The 24,687-nt window shown below is 33.5% G+C and overlaps 1 protein-coding gene across 10 annotated transcripts in view; it reads left to right on the top strand.

The window, feature by feature from the left end:
• The window catches only part of PTPN13 (protein tyrosine phosphatase non-receptor type 13), a 206,338-nt gene that overhangs the window by 73,378 nt on the left and 108,273 nt on the right, over positions 1-24,687 (top strand). For all 10 annotated transcript variants that reach the window (XR_004230157.1, XM_031942068.1, XM_031942073.1 and 7 more), the window contains 2 exons: positions 22,516-22,611; positions 23,669-23,765. Coding sequence is in view for 9 of the 10 variants with exons in the window: in XM_031942068.1 (XP_031797928.1) it covers positions 22,516-22,611; positions 23,669-23,765 (193 nt within the window). In the remaining variant the exon portion in view is untranslated. The remainder of the gene's footprint in view (positions 1-22,515; positions 22,612-23,668; positions 23,766-24,687) is intronic.

Below are 24,687 nucleotides of genomic sequence, written 5' to 3'. Positions count from 1 at the left end.
GCCAAGGCAATAAGGTAGGGTTGGTGGCTAAGCAAGAATCATATTTTTCAAGTCCAAGGTGTTTTTTGTGTGTATTTTTTATTGATTTTATATTGCAGAGTGTTCTACCATTCCTAAACTTTTAAGAATAAGTAGGCAAATCACAATTCACCATACCAGATTTTCTGCAGTTTTATTGCATATCTAGTGAAAACAGTTTTGTTAGATGCTCAGAAATTTTGTTGGTTGGTTTGTTTCATGGCCTTCTTCCCACCCAATTTTTTAAGTAACACAAGAACTCATAACTGAAGCCAGTAGAATGAATACTTACTAATTTTTAGTTGTCTATATCCACTGATAGAATCATACTATTTATTGTGTTTTGAATAAATAAACCAAATTTATATTTTCCCCCTTAATGATGAAAAGTTTTCTTAACTTTCTTTCACCATCATTGTCATTCTCCACAAACTGTCCACATCCCCACAAAATCCTCCGTTTTAACAAAGTAGATAACAGATAAATAAATGAGAGGTTATACGTTCAGCAGTGTCCATTGTTTCCAAGATCAAACATTTTAGGCCTGAGAAAAGATTGTTATATTTGGCTAAAACTTCATTGTTAATGTTGAAAAGGGAAGTTTCAATTAAATGATGAAGTTGGAAGCTAGATTACAAATGGCTTAGGAGAGTTAGAGAAATGGAGACACCGATTGTAGGTGGCAATCTCAGGAATTTAATTTAAAAAGTGGAAGAGAAAATATACAATTATCTGGATAATTCAAGTCCCCCATCACTGATGTATCATCCCTTTCTTCTAGGTTTGTAATCCGTTTTCAGATTCTTCATCTACAGATTGTCCCCTTAAAAAAACTCTGTAGGTGTTCCAAAAATTGATGCTTTGGTGGTTAATAATAACTGCTACATTTATTTTCTGGAAAAAAAAAGTTGTTATAAAATTATATGCTAATATTATATACAATTTCGAGGGACATCTGCATTTCCTTTTTCTGTCAAAATGGTCTTTGGTACATTCCAATGACAAAAATGACTTGGGTTTATCTCTCCATTGGTCTTCAGCCAAATGAATTCCACACTCTGATTCATGGGTTTCCTCTTATTGGTATACATTCTTAATATGCTAATATTGAGAAATTTTTTTACTCATCCAGTTGGGTGATGGTTTGTTTTTTTTTTAATATAAGATATACTGATCTAAAACCATACTCTAGTCATGGGTTTTCCCATGTTAGTTTCATCAATAACTATTTGTTCAGATTTGCCTCTTTGAACCTCTGATTCATTTTGCTTATTGCCTTTTCTCTGTGCATATTTGTTAAAATGTTTGAAGTTATAGTTTTATAGCTTGCTCCTTTATTGAGTTTTGTGAACTTCAGAGTGCCTCAACTGTTATTCTTTCTACTTTATAATTACTTGCTATGGTATTTAGGTTTGTGGCCATACCAAGGCAGTTTGTTCCTTCCTCCATATTTTGCACTTTAAATTTCATGAACTCCCCTGAGTAGAAGTAGAAGGAGATAATTTACTCAACACTGGAGTGAAGCAGAGTTCACCTCACTAAGGATTGGAGAGTGAATACTTCAGACTTCCTTTTCCTTTTTACTTCTTTACTTCTCCTTATTTTGCCTGTGACTCCACCTCTCTGCCACCATTCTCCCTTTACACAGAACCATAATCTGGAGCCCAAAATTCTACTCTACCATTTGACGGTTTAAATTATGCTCAGTATTGTAATGGATCATAGGAAAGAATTGACCTAGATTAAGGTTTGGAGTTTAGACCTCAGGACTCCACCAACCTCTATCAACCTTGACCTTGATTTGGATTTATGGATCTTAACTTAAAATGTAAGAATGACAAGCTTCTGTCTAAAAGTGAACCTAATGAAGATTGACAACAGTATATATGTCTTGCAAATGCATTTAAGTTGAAGAATTTTTCAAGGGTCTCATATCCATCAGAAAGTAAAAATCCTGCCCTCTGGGAGCTTAACTTTTGAGGTAAAAAATATCAAAAATTAAAATTAAATATAAAATATATACAAAGTAATTCATGGAACGAGGGCACTGCTTTACTATTAAGGGCAGTTTATTAGCCCTTAAAACAGTATGACCATAAGATTGGGCAAAAAAATAAGAATGGGATAAGGACAGAGAACAACAAACAACATGATTATATCCTTTCATCACCTTTTTACACCTTTACACTCTTTTGTCACTTCCTAAAGCCAGTTTTTATTTCTTCACTTTTCTTACTGGCCCTGCCCTTCCAAATTTATTCTCCTCCTTTGGTCTTTTTCTCTCCAGGCTTTTCTCAGTCCCTTTCCTTATTCATACTGAGCTTTTTTCCTTCCTTCTGTTTGAGTAGTTCTCCAATTTTTTCTCAAATTCTTCCACACTTCTGTCTACATTTGATCTTGGGTTTTCTTTATAAACTTATATCCTTTCAAAACAGCTTCATGCTTTTGTTCTCCCTTTTATTCAGCTCTAGTCCTCCTTCTTTAGCCCTTTCTGCCTCACATACTTCTTTAGAAGTCACTATGTTAATAGGCACTGAAAGTGGTCTACTACCATATATCATACAGGAGAAGTAACCTATGTCATCTTCTTTGATGAATTTTATCCATTCCAAATGGCATAACTTGGAGATCTGAGGCATATTTTTTGATATTACAAATGACATATGGAAAAACAAGGGAGCCTCTTATAATAGAAATAATAGCATAGTAAGGCATAGTTGGTAGAGAATTAATTGGCCTTGGAATCAGGAAAACCTGGGCTTAAGTCCTGCCTCTAAAATATACTAGTAATGTGATCAATCCTCTCAGTATCTCAGGCTGTTCTTAAGATTAGATTGCAGAAAAGTTCACTATCTGCAATGAAGGGAGTTCCCATGGTTCCCCACCTGATGACAGCTAAAAATTCCCCATGTCTCCATGCCAAAAAAAAAAGGGGGAGGAAGAAGTCACTTTTATTTTTTATTTGTAACTAATTTTGAAATTAATAAACACAATATAAATGAGCATTTAGAAAGAGATTTGTACATGAAACTGTAAATCTATTTTATATGGCTTGTCTTTCTTTAGAAACATTTAATAAATCCAGCATGTAACTTAAAAACTGATTTGTTTGTCAAGTTGATTTCTTTCTTGCTTTCTCTTCTTTTTATTTTTTAAATGCTTCAATGAATTTCTTCTTTTATTGTCAGTTAAAAATTGACAAGTTTGTGATTCTAGAAACAATTTATACAAAACTATTTCTATTTTTAAAAAATCAGATCTGTCTTTCTAGAATGTATTTTTATGTCCAAATTAAATATCCTTAGTTGGCTTTTTAGTTGGGATACTACATCTTTAATCATTCCATCATTGTTATATGGAAATTTTTACATTTATTCAAATCACATTTACTTAGTATTTTAAAGTTGGAATTTGATATGAATCACACTTTGGGGGTTTATAATTGAGTAATGTATTAATTTTGTTCTGTCTTGCTCTTTTTTGTGATATTTTCTGTACTTTGTGTAAATAAAGACTTAATTTGCTAAAGATTTTAGCTAAAGTTCAAAATAGGGAAAGATTACATAAAATTTGTTCACTTGATTCTTATCAAGAGAAATTTTCATAAATGCTTTTTATGTGTATTAAAATTAGGCAGATGAATGTTTGATGGTACATATTACATTTTAAATACTACTATGTAAAAGCTTCTTAAATTATTAAATAATATACTAGATAATTTTCAAAATAGACATCTTTGGTTCTTAGGAACTGCTGTGAAGTGTTATAGAACTTTCAAGCCCAAAAAGAATTCTAGAAATCATTCATTTCAACTTCTTCATTTTACTGACAAAGAAACTAAAGGCAAGAAAAACTGACATATTTTAAAAGCTTATTTCCAACCATTGCTCATTCCCATAATTTGAACTGCCTCTAAATTTTGAAAATAAACCTCTGTTGATGTGTCAGAACATGTAAAGTATTTACTTCAGATAGCTCATGTGATCTTTTAAAGGATTAGTCTTTGGAAAGACCTGTTTCTCAGTCACGTGGACCTGAATTGTTGGCATTCAGTAGAGAGATGGGTTTTAAACTTTGTATAGTTTCTTCTCCAGTCTATTCTGGATTATCCAGTTCTTAATATGTCAGTTTGATTCTCTCTCTTATTCCACTCTCCACCTACTTTAAGATAGTTCATTTTTTAGCACCTTGATAAAGATTGAAGAAATTCTTTATCATACTAAATCTCAGAGTTGGAAGGTGTCTTAAAAGTTTTCTAAGCCCAATAAATGTGAATCTCCTGAATAATATAACAATTCTGACAAAAGAACATCCTTAGGAATTCCTGATTCTTAACTGTCCAATTCTCTTCTGCCAGTCTATTTTTTTTTGGGGGGGGGGAGGTGGGAGTGAGGGGAGTGTGCTTAGCTCTAATCATTGGAAAGCTTTTTTCTTATATTGTTGCAAAGTTTTATTTTCTGTAGTTTATCCTTTCCCCCTCCCCCCATGCCCTTTCTGAATTCTGTTATTTGAGGCCAAGGATGACAAATTTTCTTTGTGACAAACCTTCAGATATTTGAAGACAACTGTAGTATCCTGCTTAATCATCTTTTCTCCAACTAAATAGACCTAGTTCTATCCATAGGCTGTAGACTTCTCACCATTCTAGAGACTCTCTTCTGAATGTTTCAGTTTGTCAGTATATGTGTAAGGTTTGATATCCAGAATTGATCATAATATTTATGATCATAATAGGGCAGGATTCAATGAAAGTGTAACCTCCCTTAATTTAGACATTAATATTGCCCATTAGATTTCTTTTTTTGATCGCTGCTTTGACTTACGTCATCCTAGTAAATCCACAAAAACAATAAAATTCTCTTCACATAAACTGGTATCTAGTGATATCTCTCTCACTGTATATATTTCGTTATGAATAGCCTTTCTGTTTCTTAACCAGTGCCAAAATCACCTTAATGATAACTGCTTTTGAGATCTAATATTGGTATAGTAAAGATAATACCTTTCCTTGCCACATTTTTTCCTCTTGACTTTATATTCCTACATATGAATTTACCATATTGGGATGGGGGAGATTTCTTGGTAAATAAATTAATTTAGGTAGTATTGTCATGTATATTCCATTTGCTCAACATACTCATGAACTATTGTTTCTCCAAATATTAAGGTCTATTATTTTCTGCCAAAAAAATGATTTATTATTATATTCAGTCCCTGAGTGAATCTTGGAAGATAAACTCATGAGTGTAATTTATTTTCTTATTTTAAGTGGAATTTTGTTGGTTATATTTCAGAATGCTGATGATTTATCTTGCAACTTTGCTGCAGTTATTTATGATTTTATTTGATTTCTAATTAACTCCCGAGGGTTCTCCATATATAATCTTCAAAAAGTAATAATTTTGTTTCCTCTTTAGATACACTTATTCCCTCAATTTCTCTTTGTCTTATTGCTGTAGCTAGCAATTCTAGCACTATATTGAACAGTGTTGGTGATAGTGGGCATCCATTGTCCTATCCTATCTTATGAGAAAGGTCTTTCACTGTCCTCCATTTCCACTGTTACTCTTGGATTTGTTTCTCTATTTATGTTTATGTTTGTTTTGAGATTAATGTCCCTCTCTCACCTAGGCTGGCAATGCAAGGGCCATTTGCAGTCCTGATCGTATTGCTACTCATAATGAACATATTATTCAATTTTAACTCAGATCAGTTTGTCCCTCATAGGCAGCTTGATCCCCTATCTCTTCTGCTGATTTAGAGCAACACCTCAAATACTTTAGCCCTATTGAATCTTAAAACACTCAAGCTCAATCAATCCCCCAGCACCAACCTCCCCAATAACAGGGATTACAGGTATGTTTTACCATACCCAATTAAGAAAGAATTGTTTATTTCTGCACTTAAAAAAAATAGAAATGTGTGTTGGGTTTTATAAGAAGCCTTTTAGCATCTGTTAGTATAATCACAGAGTTTTTATTATTTATATAATTAACATGATTATACTTAGTATTTCTTATGTTGAACCAAATTTTCATGCCTGTTATATATCTGTCGTAGCCATTGTGTATGATTATTTGCTAATGTTTTATTATCCTTGCCTCTTCATTCTCTCTTACCCCACATATCTAATAGCTAAGTTTTATCATTTCTGTTTCTACATTATCTCTTTCATTCCCTCCTACTCACAAAACTAACACTTGAGACCAGGGCTACATCATGTCTTCCAGAAATATGCAAAAGCCTCCTGATTGGTCTCCCTGCCTCAGGGCTCTCCTGTCTTCCAGCCAATCTTCCACACCATTGCCAAAGGGATTTTCTTAAGGGATAATTATTACCTACTCAGTAGCTTTCAACAGCTCATTGGAGATCACAGAATTTAAGGGTTAGGATGTATCCTATTAAAAAGGAACTGCCTCTATAACATAGCTCATTATTGCTTGAAGCTCTCGGTGAATCTCTGAATTACTAAAATGACTTTTGAAGAAACTAGTGATTCTAAGAGATAGAGATAAGAAGGAATTCTAGCCCAGGCATGAGGAACATTCTGAACCACATTTCAATAACTGATTCATAAAAAGGTGGTGTTTTCTTTTTTCTTTTTTTTTTTTTTTTTTTTTTTTTTTTTTACTGACATCAAACCTAAATCGTGCTTTTTGCAAATTCTACTCATTTAGCCCTCTGAGACCCTACAGAATGAGATAAATCACTGCCTGATGATAGTCCATTAAATTTTTGAAGACATCTAGGATATTCCCCCTGAATCTCCATTCTTCAGATAAAACACCCTTACCTTCTTTGCAAAGAGCTTTGGCTCTTCACTGTTTCCTTCAAGGTGTACAACTTCTGGCAAGTCAGGCAAAGGATGGTATTCCTCTTCTTCTGCCTCATTTTTTACCTAGTCTTAATCACTGAATGGGTAGTTGCCTCAATAAAACTGAGACCTATTAAAGGCCCTATCTGAAAAAGGCCAGTGTCTCCCACTGTATACAGGGCCATTCCAGTTATCCTGATCTATATCTTGTCACTGGACCCAGATGACTCTGGAGGGGGAAATGAGACTAATGACTTTTTATAGCCCTCACTCACTTAAATCCAATCCATTAGCATGTCATGACATCATCTCCCAGTCATAGTCCTCCTCAAGAACAAAGGACAAACAACATGGCAATGGCTCAGCATTCATATCTGTTAGTTCTTTTAAAACCCAAGGATGTAATTCTTCTGAGCCAGGTGACTTGAATTCACTAATAGCAAATTGGTGATTTCTTACTATCTTTTATGTCTTATTAAATATGAACTCCTCTGGCATTTGAAGCCTTTTTTAACTTTCATGTAATTAATTTTGCAGTTTTATTATACATTATTTCCCTTTATAAACTCAATATACAGACAAATTAACATTCTTATTGTTCCTCTTCTTTATACTAACTGTCCTTCACACCCAGGCTAGAATTCCTTCTTATCTTCATCTCTTAGAATCACTAGTTTCTTAAAAAGTCATCTCACATACCATTTCTATGGAGCTTTTCATGATCCTCCTAGCTGCTAGTGTTTCTACCATACAATTACATTGTGTGCATGCGTGTGTGTGTATGTTTCTGTCTCTCTCTCTGTATAATTGTGTTGTTTTCTGTGAGAGAATTATTCCTTAAGAGAAATAATTTGATTTGATTTGGTGGAGAGGTTTCCAGCACATGCCTGGTACATAGTAATTGTTTAATAAATGGTGATGAGTGAGGAGTGGAAGAAGACTGAGAATATGTGTATGGGTGAGTGAAAAGGTGTGGCTGCCCTCAATAGAATTAAGGAAGCTTGGAAACTGGGTAGCTTTGGGGAGGAAGGAGAACACAAGTTCTGTTTCATACATGTTGAGTTTGAGGTATTAAGGTAAAATATATTTAGATATATCCCTTAGGTAGTTATCAGTCTGAATCTAGAGTTGGGTAATTAAACTCTTGGGAGCTAATGATGTTATCAAGAGAAAGCATGGGAACAAAAGAGAAGAGGGTCTAGGACAGAAACTTGGGACACATTTACTATTAAGGAGCATGATAGACCTGCTGATTTAGCAAAGGTAACTGAAAAGAAGCATTCAAGCAGGTAAGAAGGTAACTAAAGAGGTGTCATGAAAACCCAGAGTGGAAAGTTTCCAGAACAAGAAGGTTGTCATCAATCTTTGATTTTTCACAGAGATCAAAAAAGAATGAGATTTGAAAAGACCATTAATTTGGGAAGTAAGAGTTTTCTGGTAACTTTGGAAAGAGTAATTTTAGTTGAATAATGAGGTTGGAAGGTAGGTCACAAAAGTGTTTAAAAGTGAGTGCAAATAGAGGCAACAGGAATGAACAACTTTTATTAGGAGTTTAGTGGGGTTTTTTTTAATTTGTAGAATAAAATAAGTACTTCCTTAACAGTATTTAAAAAAAAAAAAAGATGATTGATTGCACAACAAACTGCAAATCTGTGACATACAACTTGCTATTCCTTTTAAACATATAACAAAGATGCATTTTTTTTTCTTCCCTCTTTTCTCCCTTCCTAGTTCTGAAAGAGGAGAGGAATAGGACAATAGCTTGAGGATTACTAAAATCAGAAAGGTTTTTCTCCCATGGAATATATCAGGGAATAAGCCAGTAAGATGTAAGGAGTTTGAGAATTATTGAGAGAACCAGGAGTGAGTTTAAGGTATGAGTGAAGGCAGAGAATTGAATCAACTAGTCTAACTCTTTATGGCGAGAATGAAGGATGGTAGAAGGGGGATTTTGGCATATAGAGTATAAAAGAGTACTCACAAAATAGTCTCTTATTTTCTTTGTAAATTACAAAAAGCATTGCTTTCTGCTGAGAGAGTAGATATGGGAGAAGGGGAGGAGATGGAGTAAGAAGATTGAGAAATCAAATCAACAAACATTTCTTAAGCCCCTGTTCCATGCCAGGTACTGTGCTACATCCTTGTAATACAAAGAAAGGTAAAAACTAGTCCCTGTTCTTAAGGAATTCACAATCCCCTGGAGAAGTTTGGAATAATTACTAAAAAGAATGAAACAGAGAAACAAAAGGATTATCTCAGCAAAATGAAGGCTTATTTGAGATAAGCTAAGGCAACTTCCATTCATTCAGCATCATTACATCCTTCAATTCTAATCAGCAGGCTATTGAATAAGAGAGGAAGAAGCAGATCATGAGCATAATTTATTGCTGGTTTGTCAAGACCTGAGTAATATAGAGCTAGGGGAGTAGGGATTTACAAGTTAAAGGACAATGCAACCTCAAACTTAATTCAGTTTTGGTTAAAACAGTGAAGCCAGAGTTGGGGCAATGGTTTGAGAGAGAATTAAGGGATAGAGACTACAGGTCTTAGTAACAATAAAGAGATGGAATTACAGGATAGGTAGTTCTTCATTCCCGAAGAGGACCAATCACATCACAAGGGTAATGTCTTGACTTTTGTGTGAATTAGATTTAAATGAGACAGAGCCACTCAAAGTCATCACCTTCAATTTTTTGTCTAGTTATTGGAATCTAATAACAAAACAAGAATCAAAATGACTGGTGAAGGCCCAGGACAAGATGAGTTATAGATAAATAAATTAATTTCCAGACTTTGATAATGGTCATCCATGAGAGTAGCCCAGGTAGAACAAAGAAGTAAGTGATGAGAATTGAGAACACTGAGGAATTAGGTGATTATCAATTTTAAGGGAGTATCAGTGTGTATGTTGAGTTTTCTTAGCAGTAGAAAGATGGGTGTTGTGGTGACAGGAAGACTAGATTAGATACAAAACTTCTTTTTTTAAAACACTTTATTTTCCCCCAATTAACATGTACAAACATTTTTAATCTTTTTTTTTAATTTGAATTCCAAACTCCTTCACCTTGAGGTAGCAAACAATATGATATAAGTTATACGTATGCAGTTTTGCAAAATATATTTCCATGTTAGTCATTTTCTGAAAGAAAACAAAGCCTGGAAAAAATAAAGTGAAAAAACAGCATGCTTTGATCTGAATTCAGACTCCATCAGTTCTATTGGATAGCATTTTTCATCATGAGTTCTTTGGAATTATTTGGAATTATTGTATTGCTGAGTTAAGTCATTAACAGTTGATCATTGTACACTATTGCTTTTACTGCATACAATATTCTCCTAGTTCTGTTCACTTCATTTTTCATCAGTTGATGTAAGTTTTTCCAGTTTTTTCTGGAAGCATCCTTCTCATCATTTCTTATAGCATAGTAGTATTCCATTACAACTACATACCACACTTTGTTCAACCATACCCTAGTTAATGGGCAGCCTCTTACTTTCTAATAATTTTCTTACCACAAAAGGAACTACTATAAAAATATTTGTACAAATAGGTCCTTTAAAAAATTTTTTTTGGGATACAGATCTAGTACTGGTATTACTGGTATACACATTTTATAGTCTTTTGGAAATAATTCCAATTTGATTTACAGAATAGTTAGATCACTTCACAATTTTGCCAAAAGTGCATTAGTTTCTTATATCCTCTTCAGTATTTATCTATTTTTTCTCTCATATTTGGTAGTCTGATAGATATGGGGTAGTACCTTAGAGTTATTTTAATTTATATTTCTTTAATCAATAGTGAACTAGAGCATTTTTCATGTGAATATAGATAGTTTTTATTTCTTCTTTTGAAATCTGTCTCTTCCTAGACTTGAATCATTTATCAATTGTGAAATGATTTGTATTCTTACAAACTTGATCCAGTTCTCATATAAGAAATAAGGCCTTTATCTAAGACACTGACTGTAAAAAAAAAATTTTTTCCCCAGCTCTCTGCTTTCCTTTTAATCTTGGCTGTATTGATTTTGTTGATGCAAAACCTTTTTAATTTAATATAATCAAGATTATTTATTTTACATCCCATAATGTTCTCTTTCTTTTGTTTGATCATAAATTCTTTCCTTATCCACCTGGCAGGTAAAATATATAATACTTCCCTAGTTTGCATATGGTGTCACCTTTTATGTCTAAATCATGAGGTACTAATCTTCTTGAGAAAGGAAGGAGAACATCTTTTCTCTACCTCAGTGATTGAGAAAGTAATTGCTTGTTTTCAGAATGACTTCTTCAACATTCTCCCTTCTCTATTTCTTGGATGTAATAACAATACATCTTCCTATCCCACTGCTCTCTGTATGGTTGGGAGATCTGAAAGTATATTCCTGATAATTAGGGAGTGACTTAGAGATTGACTCTGGAGACTTCCATTGTTTTAGACTCTTAAAATTCTCTTAAAACAATACCACAAGGAAAAAAGACAAAGGCTTGATAAAACTAAGTTCCCAAAGAGAGTTTAAGATGTTTTTGTTGAGAAAGAGAACTTTTAGGCAATCCATTTCACGTGAAAATTAGACAGCTGGTTCTCTTCTGTTAATGTTATGAGACTCTCTTATTATCTCAGTTTGGTTTTTCCTATGGAAAATTTAAAATCTGTTATTATGCAGCTATATTATGTAATTAGCTGTTCCTTACCATTTACCACTCTCTTTAGGACATTGATCTTAAAAGTTAAATATTTTGAAAATTATACTTGAATGTATTTGACAATATGAATAATAGGAAAAATTTATCATGTGTAATATCCAAAAGGGAAATCCTATGGATGAAATGGAATTTTAATTCTTAATTTTATCATTGTTCATTAAAAATTGATTTTAGTTTCAATCCATATTTCTTTTCTCAATATCAAAAAGTGGTGATTAATATAATGTGGAATAATATTTTGATTATTTTTTTTAAATTGACAAAATAATTTTACTTTTTATGTTTCCAGTTTGATCTTTCACAGGAATTTTTTTAAAAGTCATAAGCAGCTTTTGGAGCTATCAAAATAAGATCAAATATTGTGTGCACATTAAGTACATTAAGTAAGAAGAACATTTATTTTATGTATGTTATTTTGAAAATCATTGCTACATGTCTTGTTAAGATCCTAGCCAATAAATCAAGACACACTTATCATTTGTCTACTATATAACTCATTGATAGAATTCTTGGTTAATGTGAATATGGAAAGGGTCACTTATTTTACCATTTTGGGGAACTTCTCACACTTTTGTAGTCATTAAAAGTGATAGACTACATCTCTAATTTAGTCAGTAAGTCTTAAAGAGTCTTAAGGAGATCATAGAGATTAACAGACTTACCTAAGTTCAGACAATAAGTGGCATAGTATTTTATTTTTCCAAATACATGTAAAGATAGTTTTCAACATATCTCCATATTCATCATGCTGCATAGGAAAAATCAGATCAAAAGAGGAAAAAAACATGAGTAAAAAGGAAAAAACAAACAACAAAAGAGATGAAGATATTATCCTTTGATCCACATTCAATTTCCATAAGCTTTCTTTCTGGATGCAGATGTCACTTTATACCACAAGTCCATTGGAATTGCTTTGAATCACTTCATTTTTGAAAAGAGCCAAATCCATCAGAGCTGATCATCACACAAGATTGTTGTTACTATTTAAAATGTTCTCTTGGTTCTGCTTGCTCCAGTCAGCATTAGTTCATGTAAGTCTTTCCAGGCTTTTTCTGAAATTAGCCTGCTCATCATTTCTTATAAAAATAACATTACATTACATTCATATAGCATAACTAATTCAGCCATTAAGTGGATGGGCTTCCATTTAAATTTCCAGTTCCCGGATAACACAAAAAAGCCCAGGTTTTTACCCACTATGTCAGACTGCCTCTACATTTTTTTATTATTTGATTTATTTTAGTGAAATGGTATGTACAGATTTTCTTAACTAGGAAGGTTCTCAGTAACCATCTAGTTTAATCCATATACAAACTGTGATATACTCAACAATCTCTAAAAACTTCCATAGAGAAGAAATCCATTACACCTTTGGACAGCTCCCATTGTTAGATTGTCTTTCCTGCTTTGAAGTCAGAATTTGCCCCTTTGTGTCTTCCAAGATATTTTTAAACTGTGTAGCCCAAAACTGTACGTAATACTCCAACTGAAGTCTGATATGGGCAGAGTACTATGTTCCTGGAAACGAAGCTTCTCCTAATGCAACCCAAGATTGAATTAGCTTCTTTGGCTACCATATCACTTTGCTGGGTTATTTAGCAGTCAGTCAATTTCAGTCTCCAGAACATTTTCACCCAAAATCTTTCCAACCTTGCATTTTTTTGCAGTTGATTTTTTGAAGCCAAGTTCCAGAATTCACACTTCTTTGTACTGAATTTCATCTTTTCCAATTCAACCCAGTCATGTAGTCAAACAAGATTTTTTTGGATCTGATATGTCGTCTAGTACCTCTCTCAGCCTTGTGTTATTTGCAGATTTTAAGCGTGACATCTATTCCTCCTCCCTGCCGAGTCATTCTTAAAATCTTAAACAGCATAGAACCAAGAATAAATAGCACGAATAATCCATTAGATTTATCTTGAGTAATTAACATTGAATCATTAATGATTTTCCTTTGATTATTGCCATTCTACCATTTCCTAACTTATGTGATTTTATTCTACATTTAGTCTACATCTTTTAACTTTTTCTGTAAGAATAATATGTGATACTTTATCAAAGGTTTTTTCAAAATCTAGATAAACTTTATCTATGGAATTTCACTCATCTACCAATTCAAAAGTCCTGTCGAAAAAAATTAATAATCTTAATGTGTCATGAACAATTGTTCATGAAACCATACTGACTATAGACACTCCTCCTTTTCTAGATCTTTATCAGCCATCTCTTTAATAATTTATTTTGGAATTTTCTCAACAATCAAAATCAGTCTCACTAACATAGTGATATATTCTCTTATCATATTTGGAAATCTTATATCAGTATTTGTCCTTCTCTAGTCTTTCAGTACATTTCCCATTCATAGTCTTTCAGATGTTATTAAGAGTAGCTCAGCATTTATGTCTGCCAATTTTTTTTCATGCCAAATGATGTAGCTCATTTGGGTTATGTGACTTGACAGATTATGACAGCTTGTTACTCTCTTATATTGGCTATCAATTCCCCATTAGACATTTTTGTTCTGGTTTTTTTTCTGAAGTTATAGCCCACAACAGTTAAAAACAATACAGTTATGTAGACATAGGTAGCTGAAATTTATTTACCTCAAAAAAAAAAAAATACAGAAGAGGATGACTTGGGAATCATACTCAGAAGTTGAATAGGTATTACATTACTTTTCAATACAAAGATGTTATTTGTAAATATTAATATTTGTAAACATTGTAGAGACTGTGAAATAATCCTCACATTATCCACTCTGTTTTGATTAAACCCTTCTAAGTATATTGTATCTAATGATTATTTTGTTCTCCACGTTAAAAGTAAAAAATAATACCAAATAGGTCCTATTGGGAAATTTTAAAACATCAATTGTATTTAGGTACTGGGAAGATTTCATGAACAAACAAATTTGTCATGATTCCACTTCCACAAAAGTCAAATAAGAAAAATTTTTTTTAAATTGCAGTAAGAGAAGAGGTGGCTAGATAAAAGGAAGAATTTCTTGATTGTCAAGGTGATTAAGTACTGAAAATGGCTCCCTAGAGGTAGAAAAAGATGATGGACTACATTCTTTTGTCTTGTCAAGTCTTTCACTTTGCTGGAGGTTGAACTTTGACCTGGATAACCTTTTAAATTTAAATCAGCAATCATTTATTAAATGTCACCCATGTTTAAGTTACTGTGTTAGTATTATGGGTAAAAAGAAATTTATACTTTAATAGGAAAGAAATAACTATAATATACTGAATAAATAGTATTAAGGCAGAAAAAGAACAATCAGGGAAAATATTATGAGATGCTGGAAAAAGGATTTCTTGGTAAGAGATCAGGAGGGGCTTCATGGAAGAGATGCCATCTTAATCAGATTTTAAGTGAAGGTAGAATCACTTTTACATGTAGACAAAGATCAGAATCAGAAACGGAATGTGGAGAAACAATTCATTTTAGGTATGGGATAAATAGAAGAAAAGCAAGAGGGACAAAAACAAGTGGAGAATTGTGTCTGGTGTTTGTTTTGCTCTATAGTTCTAAACAGCATGTTGCTATATTCGAGTTTTGTTTTCGATGAAGTTTTCTAGGTATTTCATTTGCTTCTATAGCTAGAATCATAAATTCACTTTGATCAGTTGATGGTACATTTAGACTTTTTTTAAAAAAACATTTTCAAATACTAGGAAAGATCAAAGTGGAGACAAATATAATAGAATTTCCCAGGCATGAGTTGACAATAAAGAATCTTGGAATACTCAGTGAATATAATTCTTTAAGTTCCTTTGAGAGCTTTATTTTGATTATAGTTGTTATATCACTATAGGAAGAGAATTTGTCTAATTATAAGAAGGTGAAAGGAAGAGACAAATTTCATTGATGCTTCCATTTTATTTTGAAAATACTCATCCCTAGAATTGAATTGAATCCACCATCATAACAAAATGAAAGCAAAAATAATTAAAACAGTGATAACCTTGAGAATATATGTAGCAGTCTGGTTAATAGTACTCCATTTTCATGCCACCTAGAGATTAATGTGTTTCATCTTTTACTCTCCTGACTATTATTGCATTTTCAGGTATTTAATATTTATCTCTCCTTTCATGCATTTTATTTACATTGTTATATGTGATGTATATTTTCTTTCTGACTGCCTATTTCACTCTGCATTCGTTTAAAGAATTTTCCCATTTCCCTAAATTTCTAATATTTGTTATTTTTCACTGCAAAATCATTACATTAACACAATATGTTCAGTATTTCTTAACTTTTTGCAGCCTATGCTACCATAAAAAGGCTGTTCTGAAATACTTTCATACATGTGAAATTGTGGGTTTAAGAGATTAAAACAATGTAGTAACTTTTCTCACACAATTCCAAATTGTTTTCCAAATCAGTTGTACTAGTTCATAACTGTACCCACAGTCCATTATTATGCCTATCGTGGCTAACATTGTTATCGATATCTTTGTTGTTAAATTTCAGCTACCTATGTCTACATAATTGTATTGTATTTAATTGTTGTGAGCTGTAACTTTAAAAAAAAATGTACAAAAATGCCTAATAGGGAATTGATGGCCAATATAAGAGAGCATCAAGCTTCCATAATCAGCCAAAAGATTTTTGGGCTAAATAGAAATCAACAGAATTTTTTTTATAATCCTTATTATCATTCTAATTTTTAAATTATTAGACAGTGTGTTCAGTGAAATTATATTATACATTATTTTCAGAATTTTCTACTGTATCCAAAGTGGTAGATGAACTAATGTTCCGAAAGGCAATTCTATTAGTTCCACAGGACCATAGTATAAAAGGCTTAAAAGATCAGTTAATGTAATAATAATAACAAGATTTTTTTACTTTATGATTGGATTTGTCTATGGTATGTTTCCCCTATGTGGGGAAATAATTTTGACTTGGACAGGTTTGGATACGGTTTATCTGTATATTAGCTGTTATATGGAAAGGATTCTCCAAACACCATTGTGAGTTATAAATAGGAAATATGTATGCTTTGGTCCTTCTGTATGTTTATTTCTCTTCACATATGTATGTATGTATTTTTATATATATAATATATGTATATTATATATATAATACACATATTCATTCAACAGGTACCTCTAAGCACCTCTAATGTTCAAATTCAAGGTATACTGATTAAAGCAACTCTTAAAATTGCCCTTAAGAAGGCTCTCCCAAGAATCTTCATGTCATCCCAGGATCCAATTATTTGTTCTTAGGCCCCTATCTTTATCCCTGGGTTTTCTTCTATTGCTCCAGAGATCCATCTCCACAGCAAATCCATCTACCAGTGGCAGAAGTTTCTGTTTCTCATGTGGTGATCTCATTAGTCTCCATGGATCCAATTATCACTTCTCATCCAGAGGATTCCCAGGTCTAACAATAATAAGAGGTAGCATTTTTTTTTTTTTTTGCAAAGTTCTTTTCAAAAATTATCTCACTTGATCCTTAAAATAGCTATAGGTTATAAGAATTACTATCATCAATTTACCTCTCAGACCTGTGGAAGAGGAAGGAATTTATGACCAAAGAAGAACTAGAGATCACTATTGACTACAAAATAGAAAATTTTGATTATATCAAATTGAAAAGTTTTTGTACAAACAAAACTAATGCAAGCAAGATTAGAAGGGAAACAATAAATGGGGAAAACATTTTTACAGTCAAAGGTTCTGATAAAGGCCTCATTTCCAAAATATATAGAGAATTGGCTCTAATTTATAAGAAATCAAGCCATTCTCCAATTGATAAATGGTCAAAGGATATGAACAGACAATTTTCAGATGAGGAAATTGAAACTATTACCACTCATATGAAAGTGTTCCAAATCACTATTGATCAGAGAAATGCAAATTAAGACAACTCTGAGATACCACTACACACCTGTCAGATTGGCTAGAATGACAGGGAAAGATAATGCGGAATGTTGGAGGGGATGTGGGAAAACAGGGACACTGATACATTGTTGGTGGAATTGTGAATACATCCAGCCATTCTGGAGAGCAATTTGGAACTATGTTCAAAAAGTTATCAAACTGTGCATACCCTTTGATCCAGCAGTGCTACTACTGAGCTTATACCCCAAAGAGATACTAAAGAAGGGAAAGAGACCGGTATGTGCCAAAATGTTTGTGGCAGCCCTGTTTGTAGTGCCTAGAAGCTGGAAAATGAATGGATGCCCATCAATTGGAGAATGGTTGAGTAAACTGTGGTATATGAATGTTATGGAATATTATTGTTCTATAAGAAACGACCAGCAGGATGAATACAGAGAGGATTGGCGAGACTTACATGAACTGATGCTGAGTGAAATGAGTAGAACCAGGAGATCATTATATACCTCAACAACAATACTGTATGAGGATGTATTCTGATGGAAGTGGATTTCTTCGACAAAGAGAAGATCTAACTCAGTTTCTATTGATCAAAGATGGACAGAAGCAGCTACACCCAAAGAAAGAACATTAGGAAATGAATGTAAACTGCTTGCATTTTTGTTTTCTTCCCGGGTTATTTATTTATACTTTCTGAATCCAATTCTCCCTGAGCAACAAGAGAACTGTTCGGTTCTGCACACATATATTATATCTAAGATCTACTGTAACCTCTTTAACATGTATAGGACTGCTTGCCATCTGGGGGAGAGGGTGGAGGGAGGGATAGGAAAAATCAGAACAGAAGTGAATGCAGGGGATAATGTTGTAAAAAATTACCCTGGCATGGGCTCTGTCAATAAAAAATTATTAAAAAAAAAAAAAGAATTACTATCGTCCCTATTTTATAGATGGGAAACTCAAACAGAGGCTAAAATACTTGCCCAGGTTTATGCTGCTAATATACTCTCAGAGTCTAGGTTTGAACTCAAGTTTTCTAGAATTCAGATCCAGGGCTTTATCCACTGAGCCTTCTAGCTATCTCTGTATTTCCCACCCAGTCTCTCCCCTGACCTTTAATGTTACACTGAATGATGTGGTATTGGATGTCCCACAGACACAGAGTGTGCAAAACAGAACTCATCTTTCCCCCCAAATTCCTTCTCTTTCCAATTTCCCTATTACTATAGAATACTGTATCATTTCTGTAGTTACCCAGGCTCATAACTTCCATGTCATTCTTAGCTTTTCACTGGCACCCATCCTACATGTTGAGTCTCTTGTCTGTTTGTTCCTGCCCCTAAGTCCTCTACTCTCCAGTCCTATGGCCACGCCTTGGTATAGATACCTATTGCTTCATGTCTACCTTATAACTCTCCTTTCTTCTTTGGTCTCCCTGCCATGTCACCTGCTTACTCAGGAAGAAAACTAGAATGGCTCTCTATTATCCTCAGGATCAAATATAAAATGTTTTGTTTTCCTTTTAAAACCATTCCTCACCTGGCCCCTTCTCTTTCAAATTGACTTGTTCTTCATTCTCTTCCACATTTTCTAAGATATAGCAATACTTCCCTCTGATTGTGGGCCTTTTTACTGGCCATCCCCTCTTCTCACTGAATTCTCAGCTTACCATGAGACTTTATTCCAATCCCATCTTCTGTACCCTCACTTCTGTTTTCTCTTCAAATTAAGGGCAGAGTGGCCTCTGGTAGGAGGGCTGGTTCTGGAGTCAGTTCTGCTAAATTCTCTGTGAGATTTCCTTCTGTATACACTGTATATATCTATACTTTGTGCATTTCTTTTTGTGCACTCTCTGCCTGTTAAAATGTAAGTTCTAGCCCTGAAGTCAGGAGGATCTGAATTCAGATTTGGCCTCACACACTTAATACTTCCTAGCTGAGTGACCCTGGGCAAATCACTTAACCCCAATTGCCTCAGCCAAAAAAAAATTAAGAATTTTAGTTCCTTGAGGATAGCACTTGTTTTATTTTTTATTTATTTTAAATTTAAATACAAAATGAAAAAGAACATTCTCATGTTGATTGATCAATATAAAACAATAAATTTCCATTTCACAAATAAAACCTGTGTAATAAATCTTAACATGTAGTTTTTAAAGAGGGATTGTGTTCTTGCCCTTCTTTGTAGCCTTGTTGCTTATCACAGAGTAAGCACTTAAGTGCCTTTTGACTATGTCATTTTTATTTCAGGTCTGAGAACAGTGTTATAAAAATAGACAAGAAAAGAAGCAGTATGATACAGTGAGAAACATGGGTGTCCTTATATTTATCCACTTATTAATGGTGTGATATTGGTCAAATTAACTACAATCTCCAAGTATTCGTTTTCCTAAAATTCAGATGGACATGTTTGTGTCTACTTCAGGGGTCCTCAAACTTTTTAAATAGGGGGCCAATTCACTGTCCCTCAGACCATTGGAGGACCAGACTATAGTAAAAACAAAAACTTTGTTTTGTGGGCCTTTAAATAAAGAAACTTCATATCCCTGGGTGAGGGGGATAAACGTCCTTAGCTGCTGCATCTGGCCCGTGGGCCGTAGTTTGAGGACCCCTGGTCTTCTGACTCACAAAGGTGGTGATTGGGATTAAGTGAGACAATGTTTAAGTGCCTTCTTAACTATTAAGCTTTGTAGAAATGTGATTATAGAAAAGTAATTATCATTTTAGCAGTGCTTGCTATTTTATCTATGTTATATCTCCCATCACCCTCACTCCAGTGTGGTTACCTTAATGAGAAAGAACAAAAACAAATAAATAACCACACTTTCTTTGTACTTGGCAGGTCATTAGGGAGAAGTTGAAGTTAAGGGGAAAAAAATCGTGAAAAAAGGGCATGGTTTTCAATGTTTAAAAGATTTGGGGGCTAAATAGAAATCAACAGAATTTTTTTTTACATTCCTTATTATCATTCAAATTTTTAAATTATTAGGCAATGTGTTCAGTGAAATTATATTATACATTATTTTCGGAATTATATGGCAATCTGGTTTTTAAATCATTTTTTTATCTGGATATTTTACTCCTCCCCAATTTAGCAAGCCCTCTTTAAATCACATAATTTTCAAAAGAGGTGAGAAGAGCAGTTCATCAAATCTACCCAATATTTCTTTTTCTTTTTCCCCCTCTCTTAATAGTATTTTATTTTATTATGGTTACATGTAAAGATATTTTTCCGTATTTATTTTTTCATTTTTTAAAGCTTTTTATTTTTAAAACACATGGATAAGCCATTGTTTGCCTTAGATTCATCATCTGTGAATTTCTCAAGGGGATCAAATAAGATAATATTAGTAAAGTGCTTTGTAAACCTTAAAGCCTAACCTTAAAGAACTATATAAATGCTAACTATTATTATTCATACTGATGAATAGGCTGAGATCCAGGCAGGTTAAATGATGTGTCCAGAGCTATTACACTGTTAGTGTCTAAGGAAAAATTTGAGCCTAAGTCTCTCTAGTGACAAATATAGAACTTTATTTGTTTTATTGTGAATTAGTAGCCTAATCAGTTACAGCAGTACCTTGGGACTTCTGCTTCAAAACTTGTGGAATTCAGTATTTGATGTATTTCAAAGAGAAACAAAAATGCATTCAGCACTTGACCCTTATATTTGGGTGTTGTTTGATGAGCAGGAGGGGTATGTGATTGACCAGGCGTACTGCCCAGTCAGTCCCCACTACCACTGCTTTTGTCTTTAGCTATGGGATGCTCCTCCCCAGCAATAGTTGTGGTGGTGGCTCTGTCAAGTTGGAACACACTATGCTGAGGTTGTGTGCATCAGCAGGCAGGTGGTAGGACAGTTCCTGCAGGACTGGGGCTGCAGCATGTAGACTCCCAGCTCCCAAAATGGTAGTACTGGAAGGGGCACAGTGTAGCAGGTGTGCTCAATAGGAGGAGAAATGGCATTGCACAAGCAGCAGTGGTAGTGCAAATTGTAGCAACAGCTGGATCCCAAGCAGAGGCTGCTGTTGCAGGAATCCAGAACTCCTGGCAGCCCTGAGCCCTGGGCAAAGCTAGAGCCTTGGCAATGCAGGACCGTAGCTTTTGCCTCCCTGTCTAGTCTCTCCTCCATTCTGCCCCTGGAGTAAAACAGTATAAAGATCTGAGTTCCTCTCAGAAAGTAAGTTGGGTCAGGAAGGGAGAAGCCTGGCTGGACTGAACTGGGCTGGCTTCTTTCTCTTTAGCTGGAAGCCCCATTTGCCCCTTTAGGGTATTGGGTGGGGAAGAATGATTAGAATGCAGATTGGAGATAGATTTCCTGTGGGAAAAATTTGTTTGGTACTCGTTTTTGCTACTCATCATGCCCTCTAGAATCAATTAATGAAAAGCAATTGAGGTACCACTGTATATGAAGCTAGACAACTGTTTGAAGGCAAAGAAAGTAGCTATTTGATCACTGTGTACTGATTAGCATTTTAACAATTTCCTCGATAAATTCTCAAAAGTCTATTTAATCCACAAACAAAAGGGAAAAAATGAACAATTAGCTGGGTAGAATTCTCTTTTACTAATGCCCTTCTGAAGCCAGCATTTTTTCAGCTTTGTTACTAAAAATACAAATTCTTGCCCTATTTTACCCATAATCCATTCTCTTTTAAATAGCTCATTTACTTGCCTATACTAAATTGTGTTATTAATAATATTTGTAGAGATATTAAAGAAAATTAATTTTTGAAAAATTTTCAACCATTCAGATAACTTAATTATTCAAAGAATAATATTCATCTTAGTCTTTTAGTAAGAGTATAATTTTCCTGGGAGACAGTGGCTGCTTTTTTCTTTGTTTGTTTGTTTAGATTTTTAAAAATTACATATGTATATATATTTTATTTTATTTTTCAAGTTTTTCTTTTGCTATATACATAAGCAATTTAAAAAATTAATTCTGGCTATTTACTCTTTTATGGAGGTAACATGACTGACTAATATAATGATGGAGTCTTCAGTTTTTAAAGATTGCTTAAAATATTTTTGTTTCATGATAAAATCAAAAATTAAATTTTTTTTTTGGCCAACCAATTAATGATCTCCAATGCTGGCCTGCTTTGTTTTATCTTTTTAGAACCAATTCGGAGATACAAACCTTATCACAGTGATATCTACAGTACTGCCAGTGAAAGTCCATCTATTATTTCTTCTGAGCCAGATTTCCGACAAGGTATGAAGCATTAAATATAATAGTATCACAGATCGTAAAGGTATGATGACTAGCTCAACTTTATGTGATACATTAAAGGTTTACACACTATATTCTTTTTTTTAATTATAGCTTTTTATTTTTTTCAGCATTAACAGTTGCAAAACCTTTTGTTCCAATTTATCCCCTCTTCCTCTCCCCTTCCCCCAGATGGCAGGTTGACCAATACATGTTAAATATATTAAAGTATAAGTTAAATACAATATATTTATACATGTCCACACAGTTATTTTGCTGTACAAAAAGAATCAGACTTTGAAATAGTACACACTACATTCTTTACAACAACCCTGTAAGATAATGTAAATATTAATTTATTCCCATTTTACAGGTGAGAAAACTGGGGCCCTGACAAGTTAAATGAATTGTTAAGATGACACATTGATTAAGTGTCTGATTTTGGATTAGAAGCTAGATCTCTGCTGATTTCATGTCCATTCCACCATTAGGACATGTGTATACAATATATACACATAGTGTATTAGATTGAGATGCTATTTGTCAAAATCATCATTGGTATGCATGTCAAACATTGAGATAAAGAATATTACAGTGGAAAGATCACTGGCTTTAGAGACAAAAAACCTGGTTTCATATCCTTCTGGTGATGCTCACTACTTATATGATGTTGAGCTAGACTTCCCTGGGTCTCAATTTTCCTATCTGCAAAATGAATGATTTAAATTAGTTGGCAGTTAATTCTGGGTTGGTGCTATGATCCTGGAGAAAATATAAGAATTTAATAAAATTCCCATGAAGTTTCCATTTTTAAAAAAAATTTCTAAGATCCTAGTACCATGTTTCCTTAAAGGACTATGCAGTCATTTCATTTTGGAAGAAATAGTATTTTGTTTTTAAAAATAACTTCAGTTTCTTTAGAATATTTCTTAATGCTATAATGGCTCTATATGGTGCCATCAAAATCTGAATCCCTTAAAATATTTTTCTTTTTAAACTTCGCTGTTAAATAGAGTTTTTATTATTTCTATATCTTATTAATTTTTTTTTCATACATTAGTGAAGAGGAGTGAAGCTTCAAAAACATTTGATTCCTGTAGTGGACTCCAAGGAGTAGATGAAACCTCATCAAGCCAGGGGCAATCACAGAGACCAAGGTATGTAAAATATTAACTAAAGATAATAAATTTTAATAAATAATTTTTTCTGTGTTCACATTTAGTAGTTCCACTGAGCAAGGTATTTTATTTCTTTGTCTCTTCTGGCTTTGCTTTCTTTCCTTCATTTTGTTTTTTAATCTCCTTTAATAGGTATGTTAAGATCATGTTAAATTTAGCTAATTATTATCTTTTTTGTTTTTGAATCTTTTAATCAAATTGATTTGTGTTTGGTTATTTTTTGTATCTGTGCCTCAGTTTTCTCATTTTAAAATGAGAACGCTTATATGTCCACACTACCATACACAGATGATATAATAAAAATGCTTTATTAATCATAAAGAATTATATAACATAAGCTAATGTCATTATTGATTTGAAATGCTGTTATTGTTTTGCTTTATATGAACTGTGCTTTAGATTGATTATCTCCCATTCTTAGAATGCTTTCTCTAATGCCTATATCTCTTAACTGCCCTCAAGGTTCAGATCAGATTTCATCCTCTGCTTTTAGTATCTTCCTACTGAGATTACCTTCCTTGTATTATGCACACATTTTGTTTATACAGAGTTTTTGGTTTTGGTTTTCTGGTTTTTTTGAAGTAGGTTGTCTCCTCTATTAAAATGTGAGCCCCTTGAAGTCAGGAAGAGTCTTTCTTTGTATCCCCATTACTTATAGTGCATGGCACATAATAATTGCTCTCTAAATGCTTATTGATTGACTAATGAATCCTTACTCCAACTTAAATGCAGCTGAAGGTTAATTAGAAAAAATCAGACAGCTATGACTATTGGGAACACTCTAATGCTCATTGTCCAGTTTCAATTGGTCCTTTCCTCCAGCAAGACAGTCCTTTTATTCCTCCCTAATTGATTTTCTCTCTCATTCCCCATAGAAGCTATTCCAGATCTACTCTCTTCA

The sequence above is a fragment of the Sarcophilus harrisii genome, chromosome 6 (assembly GCF_902635505.1).
Source record: "Sarcophilus harrisii chromosome 6, mSarHar1.11, whole genome shotgun sequence".
NCBI lineage: Eukaryota > Metazoa > Chordata > Mammalia > Dasyuromorphia > Dasyuridae > Sarcophilus > Sarcophilus harrisii.
The sequence above is the reverse complement of the archived record's forward strand: the minus strand, read 5'-3'. Positions and strand labels throughout refer to the sequence as shown.